Source organism: Brassica oleracea, chromosome C4 (assembly GCF_000695525.1).
Source record: "Brassica oleracea var. oleracea cultivar TO1000 chromosome C4, BOL, whole genome shotgun sequence".
Taxonomy (NCBI): Eukaryota; Viridiplantae; Streptophyta; class Magnoliopsida; order Brassicales; family Brassicaceae; genus Brassica; species Brassica oleracea.
In genome coordinates this window covers 13,698,139-13,708,441 of record NC_027751.1, presented here as the reverse complement: position 1 = coordinate 13,708,441, position 10,303 = coordinate 13,698,139, and the positions used below count along the sequence as shown (strand labels likewise).

At 36.6% G+C, this 10,303-nt stretch overlaps 2 protein-coding genes across 2 annotated transcripts; one reads left to right on the top strand and one right to left on the bottom strand.

The window, feature by feature from the left end:
- Positions 1 to 1,912: 1,912 nt before the first annotated feature.
- Positions 1,913 to 3,392, top strand: LOC106336740. The gene has a single exon (XM_013775668.1). It carries the CDS (start codon positions 2,089 to 2,091, stop codon positions 3,217 to 3,219), a length of 1,131 nt encoding a protein of 376 aa, XP_013631122.1. The 5' UTR covers positions 1,913 to 2,088; the 3' UTR covers positions 3,220 to 3,392.
- Positions 3,393 to 4,233: 841 nt separating this feature from the next.
- LOC106336745 lies at positions 4,234 to 9,967 on the bottom strand. The gene is made up of 2 exons (XM_013775674.1): positions 8,667 to 9,967; positions 4,234 to 4,881 (listed from the first exon to the last, which is right to left on the bottom strand). Exons 1-2 carry the CDS (start codon positions 9,875 to 9,877, stop codon positions 4,635 to 4,637), a joined length of 1,458 nt encoding a protein of 485 aa, XP_013631128.1. The 5' UTR covers positions 9,878 to 9,967; the 3' UTR covers positions 4,234 to 4,634.
- Between the last annotated feature and the right edge of the window lie 336 nt (positions 9,968 to 10,303).

The following is a 10,303-nucleotide window of genomic DNA, read 5'->3' as shown; positions in this document are numbered from 1 at the left end:
GAACGACCATCATCTAATCACGATTGATTAAGATAAAACAAGAAGGTGATGACATTTACATTCTACATGTTTCGGCTATTATATACTACTAAAAGAATAAAACCATTTGATATTACGTAGCACCCTTAAGTGGCGCCACTTGGTTATTTCGTTTTTTCCCCTGAAAGCGAAACCTTAACCTATATTTTTGTCATGTTCTGTATAATCACAAAAGCCTATACTAACCTGAATTTAAACATTTATCAGTAATATAGTAGCCTGTATTTTCTTTACTAATTAGTTATGATCGACCATATGGATTAGTAGATATGTGCATGGATCTAAGAAAACATATGCATGCATTGATGAGCTTAGATTATAACTGAGACATGTGCACGTGTTCCTCTGTCTACGTCTATATCCTAAGCAAAAAAATTTGTGAAACCAGATATTAATATTCATAAAATAATTCGGTAGCCTTGGATTCCTCATCCAAAATTTCGAGTTTAGCTTCTGTAAATACATCAACTCTATACAAATACAATAATTAATACTCCATCTGTTTCGTAATATAAGTAGTTTTGGCTAAAATCACGAAAATTAAGAAAATTATTATGATTTTAAAAAGTATTTTATAATAAATATGTTAGATATAATTTAACCAATAAAAAATAAGTCTATTTAATTTGATTGGTCACACTGTATTCAATAAATATAAAAATTACCTAGAAATACGAAAACTACTTTCATTTTGAAACAAAAACATTTCCCTAAAACTACTTACAATATAAAACGGAGGGAGTAGTAGATAACATCGTACTATAAAATTGAGAACAAATGGAAAATAGATTATGATCAATAGAAAGAATAAAATGATTATAAAGTATATAGTAATTAAACTACAAAAAAATAAAGTATAAAGTAATTAAAAATTAAAATAAATTATCATCACTTGCCCAGTTTGGGCTTGAGCTTCGGTCAAAGTGGTATAAATGGTGGATCGTAACAGATGATCGGTTCACCCCATGACATTAGTCAGAAGGTATTCTAAACTCGGGTCAGGCAGTGTGGTAATCAATCCACTCTATCGCACTAAATGCGTTCATCCCGAAACCGAGAGAGACATAGTTTATCAAAAAACAAAAAAAATAAAACATTTACTTATCAGTTCTCTGTGTAAATATATGTGAAGTCAAGTAAAATATCCATAATGAATACCCCAGACCTCATTTGAAATTGTTATTTCTTAATGGAACATTAACCAAAGTTCATTAATCTTTTTTATGTGTATAATGATGATCTTAGATTAAGAAAAAAGGTTAACTAAATTGGTGGTACATAATATATGAAAACAAAATTAGCTAACGTTTTATTGAACAAACGAAAACTTAACCACATCGTGGTAGTCTAGTAGTTTCCATTAAAGAAGAAGTTGTCATGCTGGTTCATGCCAGAGACCGATTTCGCTCTAGTATGAAAATATTAATTCCATATATGTCCAGGCGGATATGAATCCATTGTTTACGAGCCCATTTAAATACCCGAAAAATGTCCATATGTGGACTCACCTACCACCCGGATGTTTGATCTGTGTATCTAGGTTTAACTATTTAAAAAGGAAACAAATGAAAACTTTCATCTAAAATTGCGAGAGTATTCGATGGACACAGCCATGTTATGTTAATACAAAACTAAGATGATCATGAGAGATCATGGCATATTCTATAAATCCAGTGAAGGAAAAAACAATGCGCACTCACTCATATGCGCACACACACAGTAATCAATGCATCGTAAGATTCGTATAAACATACAAAAAAGATTAAATCTAAGTGGGGAGACAAATATTCTGGCAAATACTAATAGAAAAAAATAAAAAAGTAAAAAAAGACATAAAAATAGCGTCGCACCTACTCTTCTTCAACACCTTTAGTATCTCTCCTGTCTTCATACACCTTTACACTCTTTTCTCCATCATTTCTTCTTCTTTACAACTCTGACTTCTCTCCAATGGCGTAAAACTGCAAAACACTAAAACGTCCTCTTCTTCTCTCTCTCTCTCTTCAGACCAGTTCCAAAGTCTTAAAAGCTCAGTAACAACCCTCGTGAATGGCGGCGCGAAAACTAGGGTCGTTGTTACGACAGCATTTCTTCTCTCTCTTCTTTCTCTTCGTCGGCTGTTTCTTCTTCTCCAAAGGATGTGACTTGAGACAGAAGAGGAGGAAGAAGAAGCTTAGAACGGTCACTTCCGGTTCCGGTTTATCCTCTTCTTGGACGTACTTAAAACGGGTTTTCTTATCCACGACGAGGATATCCAAATCCCGCAACCAAACACACCCTAACGGCCCATTAACGACTCTGACCTCCGCTAGATCGTCTCAGAACTCCCTCGTCACTCTCGTACAACCCGACCCGGAAACCCGTACAGAAAACGGTTTCTCGGATATCTCCTCGTCGGATTCTCCCCCGTTTCTCCCTCTCCGCAACGAGATATTCCCTTGCACGACGTGCGGAGAGATATTCCCCAAAACAACCCTCCTCGAGCACCACATCGCGATCAAACACGCCGTCTCGGAGCTCGTCGACGGCGAGTCGAGCACCAATATCGTGAAGATCATATTCAAATCAGGCTGGCCGGAGCAAGGCGACAACAAGAAAATCCCGGAGATCCATCGGATCCTGAAAATCCACAACAGCCCGAAGATTCTCGCGAGGTTCGAGGAGTATCGCGAGTTCGTCAAGGCGAAAGCCGCTCGCGGCAGCGGGAACGGACGGTGGGACGACGAGCGGTGCGTCGTCGACGGGAACGAGCTCCTCAGATTCTACTGCTCGACGTTCATGTGTAGCCTAGGGCAGAACGGTAGCTCCGGTCTCTGCGGTCATCAGTACTGCAGCATCTGCGGGATCATCGGATCCGGATTCTCGCCGAAGCTCGACGGGATCGCGACGTTCGCGACGGGGTGGAGAGGACACGTGGCGGTTCCTGAGGAGGTGGAGGAGGAGTTTGGGTTTATGAACGTGAAACGGGCGATGCTGGTTTGTCGGGTTGTAGCGGGTCGGGTCGGGTGTGATTTGATTGCGGATGATGACGTGGACAAGAGTGGTGGTGGGTATGATTCTCTGGTTGGGCAAGGGAGTGGGAGCAAGAGTGGGGCCCTGTTGAGGATCGACGATGAGGAGCTTCTGGTGTTTAATCCAAGGGCTGTGCTTCCTTGTTTTGTGATAGTCTATACTGTGTAAGCGTATGATCGTGTGTATGTTTATATTGTGTTACAAACTTGTGCGTGAGGTTTGGTTCAGAAGTAATTGTGAAGTGTGAACGGTTTAGATGAAAACAATGTTTGTGGTGGATTTCAATATGATCCAAGCATCTTTTGAGAGGTTATGTGACAAATGAATCATGGATATTTAAATTTTTTTGTCCAAATGCAACATTTGAAGTTTAGTAGTTTCTGATGTATAGTAGTAGATTGTATCTCTGTCACAATCCGAATCTAATAGCTGTTGACTGAAAAACATAAGCACGAGACCAAATCATATAGAGGGAGGGGTCAAGTTAACCACTAGTTGATCCTTCTTTTATTTTCCTGTGTTTAAAGAAAGAATATGGTAGACAACTGCGAATGTGAAAAAGTTAATATTGTAATGATATAGCCACACTTTAAAATTATATTTAGTGCTTTAGTTAGAAAGTTGACGTTGAAAGAAATATCTCTTGGAATTACTGTCGCTTTAGAGAATTGAAAGAGTGTAAATCATACGATTTCATTTTCTGATAGATTTGGAAAGTCGAACGAAGTTGCAAGTTGCAACGGCTCCTAGGAAGCAGGAAGGGAGGAGCTAGTAAACCAAGCTCGAGTGGTCCAGTCACGGCCTTTACTCAGGTTTGTGTTCAAAAACTCTCGTCCCAATCTCCATCACTCCTAAAGCCGTCACTCTTTTCCTGATCTCCATCGACAGGACCAAAAGATTCATGGTATTTAGGCAAGATTGCTTGGGGATCTCTGCATTTTCTTTGGTAAAAGTGAGACATTCTGTCTCAAGGCAAGCAAGTATGATGTATCCTGGTCTCCTCCCTAATTCTATATATTACGCTGTCTACGGCATTGGAGTTTACCATATCGCAACCAGACTAGTACCCAAGACCAACTGCTATCATATATTTTCCTGTTACGCCCAACACATGAATTTAACGAGTTGTTTTGACTGTTAATTTTATCGATAGGTCGAATACAAGCTTTTACATGTTGCACATAAACCTCGAAAAGGTAGAATTAATAACACTAGGAATGTTCAAATGGTTTAGAGGATATAGCCATACCAAATACATAGCAAAGAAATGAGGTAGAACCGAACGTGCTGAATCTGCGTTACCATTTTGGTAATGTGACAAAATCCTATTTGCCAACCAAATAAACGAAATGTATTGAATGTACCCTCATAGTACCACGACATAGGCGCAAGAGAATCCCCATAAAGCCGAAGCGGTGGAAGGCTAAAGCACAACCAAAAATGATTAAAACTCTTTTCATCACGGTTAGTTTGGGACATAGCCCATGGCAAACACGCAGATACATCACTTATATGCACATATTTATGTATATATATTCATTAGTTGGTATGGAACGTTTAGACTTGATGTTGGACAGTTCTGACTAGATGTTGTCTTCGTGAGACTCGTCGAGAGGGAAACACGTCTCATCACCGCCGGTGTTCCATAAGAAATTAGCGTAATTAGCGGCGTAGAAAGAGTTGGTGGGATCGGCATCGATTGCTTCCAAGAAATTCTCCTCGGCCGCCCAAAGATCGTCCCGTGCTCTCCATAAGAACGTGGCGTATTTACTCAGCGCCTCCGCGTCTTTGGGTTCCACTCCTACTGCTCTCTTGAAGTATTCCTCTGCTCTGTTATCATATGGAATCACGTGAGACACTAATTCACAAGAGATAAGTACGACATGTGGAACGTATAAAGATGAGATGAATACAAGCCCAAAGAATCATATGATGATTGTTAATAGCGTAATGGTGATAGAATGTGACATAATTATCTAGCCAATATTAGTCATGATAACAAAAATGATTGGTTAGAAGAGTGGTTAATTGTTTACAAAAAAAAAAAAAAAAAAAAAAAAAAAGAGTGGTTAACCCAATTGGAAGAGAAATGCTACATTTTGGCAATATTTATTGTCAAGGCTTGGGAATATTACATGAACCAACCAATCGAGTAAAATTTCTGAATAATGTCAATAAACTAAATGACTAAATATCTTTTTTTTTTCTTAGTAAACTAATATTTTATTAAAAATTACCCAAAAACTAAACTATTCAAAGTAACCAAATATTTTTTATTTGAGATATACAAAATTACTTTTTATCATTATTATTTACCCAAATCACATTAATTTTGAAATTTGTATTTAAATTAGCTAAAATTATCCGAAAACCTGAACTTTATTCAAAATGAATCCAAATGTGTCAGATATTAGAAAATTTCCAATAGTATTATCCCAACAGAGAATCTAAAAAAAAACTAAAACCCAAAAACAAATTCATAAATACATATACTGTTCATACATCTCTATACCAAAATACTTAAAACTAAATTAATAAAATTTCCAATGATTTCCCTCAAAATAAGTTTAAATTTTTCTCCAATTTTTTTTTTCATTTTTTCAAAAATAATATATCAAATATTATTGATACTTACTTTAATTTTAGTAATCTTTTTATTCTATTTTATTTTTTAAATTACCCAATTGATTTTTATTATATAAATAAATTTAGTTTTAATTAAATATACAATGATTTATATGAAGTTATAAATGTTTGATGAATGTCTTGATAATTTCATTAAAACATAAACACAAATATTAATATTTTACATATAAACCTAAACTATATAAAAATTTAGGAATTAATTTGTAAATAAAAATTCTGAAAGTAAAATGATGTTGTGAATGGTGTTATATATCAAACTAGGGGGGTGTCCGCGCAGAATATTGTTTTTATTATTGCTAAGAACATGATTTTTTGGATAATGTAATTATGTTGTCGTTTTTATTTGTTAAGATCATTATATGGTGTTTTTAGTATGTTACGTAGTAATAGATGATATGTTAATATATTTTGTGTTTGTTTTTCGAATAATGTGTTGTTGTATGTATAATACTTGTTAGTAGTGAAATGAGCATCTAATGTAAAAGAATATTGAATTTCAATAACTTTGTTGATTCTAAGATTAACGGGTTCATCGTCAAAATTGTATTATATTTTTTTCATATTTTTGAAAATTATAACTTTTAAGATGTTTTTTTCCATCTCCCTATATTTTGACCTTGAGTCATCTCCGTCTATGTATTTCGTTACCTTTCTGCCGGAAAAAGACTTACATCTTTCTCTTGTTCTTCCTTGTCTTCTTCACCTGTGAGATTATATGGTATTTGTTGTAGATCGGGTTTATGAGTTTTCAGTTTTTCGGTTGATTCTCACGGCATTGTAGGTTGTTCCAGTCAATATTGACTGCTCCTTTTCTTCCTTAGATTTCAGCTGATGTTAGGAACTGCATCTTCTTGGTTAGATCAGAGTTTAGTCGTTTTTGATGTTGTATTCCTCAACGTTGGCTTACCGTCAATAGTCTCTGCTCGTCTTTGTTTTCAAAATCTAATTTTTGGTGTTCTTACTTCTATGCTCTCTTTCATAGCTCGAGGACGGCTTCATAGTTTGCTGATTTCGTTTCGTCTCCCTTTCTCTCTCTATTCTCGCATCTCTTTGCAGCTTTCATCGCATATTTGGTGGCTCTCCCTTTCACCATGTTTGCCACTCGAGGTTTGGATAATGTTTTCGTTCGTGCATGTTATATGGGCTTGGAGTTATTTCGGGTTTCAAGTTTAGTCTCTGATTTCTCGGTGGTTGTCTTCCATTCTCCCTCCCTCAAGTTGTTTCTTTTCTTTCCATGTTTCTTTTGTATACGTGTGCGGAGTTAGTCTCTTAGAGCTTTGGTCCATTCTATCCAGAGCTTTGTGGTTTTTCACTTGCATGGTCGTGTTGTATATTCTTGTTTAGTTTGTGAGGTGTTTCTTATCTTTTAGCTACTGATTGTGATTCCGGTGCTTTAGGCATATATGTTCTGTTTCTTGGTGGCTTTGGCCTTTCGATTATTATTCTTCTTCTGACCCGATTTCTTGGTTATTTGTGTTGGTGCTCTAGTTTCTTATTCTTAGTTTGATTATCTTATGATATTAATAGTGAAATAAATATATAATTTGTAAATGAAATAATAAAAATTAGTAAAAATAATAAAATGGTGAAAATTTATGCTATTTTTAATTGTAAATAAATTAAATATTTAAAATATTTTTTTTATTATTTTATTTATTTCTTGAATTTTAGGGACTAATAAGTGTGAGAATGATTAGATAGTACATAATTATAAATTGATGGAACAAATTGCAATAATCTAAAAGAAAAATGATTTAAAATACAAAAAAAAATATGAGAACACATGTTTACAAACCCCCATTCCACATGTCATAAGAAGGGAAAAAACCAACTTTATATATATAGATAGATTTGAAGATTTCTTATAGAGAAATTCCCTAGGATAGAACTAAAAAAGTTTTTGTCAAAAGAAGTAAATATACACTTACACCTCTAAGATTAATTAATCTAGACATTAGGGTTTAGAGTTCAGGGGGGAGGATTTAAGGTTTAAGGTTTAGGGTTTAGGGTTTAAGGTTTAGGGTTTAAGTTTTAGAATTGAGGAGTTGAGTTTTGGGGATAGTTTGGTCATTTTAGTTTTTGAGATCTATTTTTGTGACAAAATACCACACCAATATTTTCTTCAAATAAAAGAATATTGGGAGATAGTCTAATAAAATACCACACCAATCACCTAAATTACAAATATCTCTGTTTTACAAAAGGTGTAATTTTGACACTTTGTTGTTATACAAAATGTCATTTTTAAATTTTAATATAAATTATACTTAATTTAAATTTAATATTTATTCGAAAATACATTAATTTGTAAATAAATATATTTGTTTTAAATACTGTTAGTTAATTATGGATAATTAACAAAAAAATAAATCTATTTTAATTATTTTTAAATTTGTGTAAAAAAAATTTTTTTGTGAAACGGAAAAAAGTAATAATTTAGGTATGAATTAAAGCCAAAATGACAAAAAACACATGGGTTAATTCGAGTGGGTGGGAAATAGATCTAGAGGACAGATTCTGAGGTAGAGACTTTTGGACAGATCAACCTTTTTCTTATTGGAATTTGGTTGAGAGTCTTCAAAACTCCACCGTAAACTCCACTGTCATCGATCCTCAAACACTCAACAAAGCCTAGAACTAAACTTATTCCTTTATTTATTCCAATAGATATTTTTATGTTCCGACTTCTTTACTCGAAGAGGAAAATAAATGGTTCAGCTCTATTGGTCGGTTATATATCAATTATTATGACAATTTAAAGCTTTAAAATAATAAATTCAATTTCCACAAAAATGCCCCCACTAGTGAAAAGAAATATCATCGAGCACTGCTCCTGCTTTTGACTGTTAGCATCAACTTGCAGGCTCACAAAAGAATCTTAAAGGAAGATTCGACCCTAGCTCGAGTTTACTGAAGCTAAAAAAAAATCTAAGATGAACAAAATGTGAAAGTAAAAAATGTTTATTTACCTGTCATAATCATAGGAGACGATGTAGAGGAACTGAGCGTAGTTAGCAAGAAGCAGAGGATTATCAGGCTCTTGAGACAGTCCTGTTTGGTAGAGAAGCTCTGTTCTGAAGTAATCAATGTCCTTCTCCGATTCCACTCGAGCATCCAAAGGAGACACGAACCGCTTCCTCGTCTCGTGATCCAACACATTGTCTATCTTCGAATACTGCATTTCCTCTGCTTCCTCCACAATCGAGTTCCACAGCCTAACTTCATCTTGTCCCGACACTGATGTGTCTGCACTAATCGTTGACCCAAATGTCGAAGATGACAACCGCGAAGGTCCTTCTGGTACATCGAATCCATCACCATCTGTCCCGCTTAACACCGGCCTGATGTTTCCACCGCCGCCGTTGTTGCTACCGTCGACCGTGGGAGATGGTATAAAAAACGATTTAACCACCGAGGAATCGAACTTCTCGTTTGTTTCACTGACGGTTGCTACCTCTGTCAAGGTGGTGGTCGTTGGAGCGGCGGCCGCTAAAGCAGAGTTGGCACCGAGTGAATAAACCGTGAAGTTGGCGAGGAGCAACATGACGTAAACCATCAACGTAGGCGTCGCGGAGAAAACTTGTCGGAACAACCAGACGAACGATGCGTGCATCTCTTCTCTAACCCGCACCAAGATCCCTTGCAAGTCTTCGTAGAAAAGAGTCTCTCTCATCTGTAAAGCGAAGCTTTGGAGCTCTTGAATCATGAACACCATCGACGAGAAGGCTTTGCTCATTGAGTCGCACGCGGCTTGTTTGACTCCTTCGTCCCATTGTCGCTTCTTCTTTATGATACGAAGGGAGAGAGGGAGATGGACGCTGTTTGCTTTCATTTGGATGCTGGACAAGTGGACCATCTCGTTCGCATCTCTCTCGTCGTTGAATCTGAGAGTTAGCTCTTGGATCTTTTTAGAAAACTCCTCGTCGGAGAAGCTTGCGCTATAAACTCTTCGAAACGACTGCGTTTTGGTCGGTTTAGATGATGGTGATTCACGTAGCTCGCAGGACTTGGAGCGATGGAGTGGCGTTCCGAAGAGAGACGAACGGTTCAGTCTCTGAGGGACGAAACGTCCGTCGTGTCGGCGTGATGATATGGCACCGGAAGCTAGGGATTGAGAAGGGGAAGGATGAGACGCCCATTGAAGGAAGGGAGAAGCGTATGGTGCTACTCTCACCCCCATTCCAAATTTTCTCGGGAAAAAGGTGAAGCGGAGGAGGAGCACGAGGAAGACGCTTCACTTTTATGAAGTGGAACGCGGAGAGAGAGAAAGGAGACGATGACCTTTATATAGGCAGACGCGATGATATGTATCAAAAATATCGAAAAACAAATAAATAAATTGGAAAAAATCATACAAATATCGTCGGGTAAAAGCCGGTTAAACAGCGACGTCAAGAACCTGACAAACAAGTAAGCCGTTCCTATTAGCCGACTCACATGATAAACCGGAGAGTCGTCGTGAGAATTTTTTCATCTGACGGTATAAGATAAATTGATTTTCTTCTCCCAGCCTATTGTTTTTTTTTGTTTTTCGTCATTTTCTGAGACTCTTGTATTTCAAACTGATTAACGATGCCGGAAAAACCTACGTGCATTTTCTTTTTTC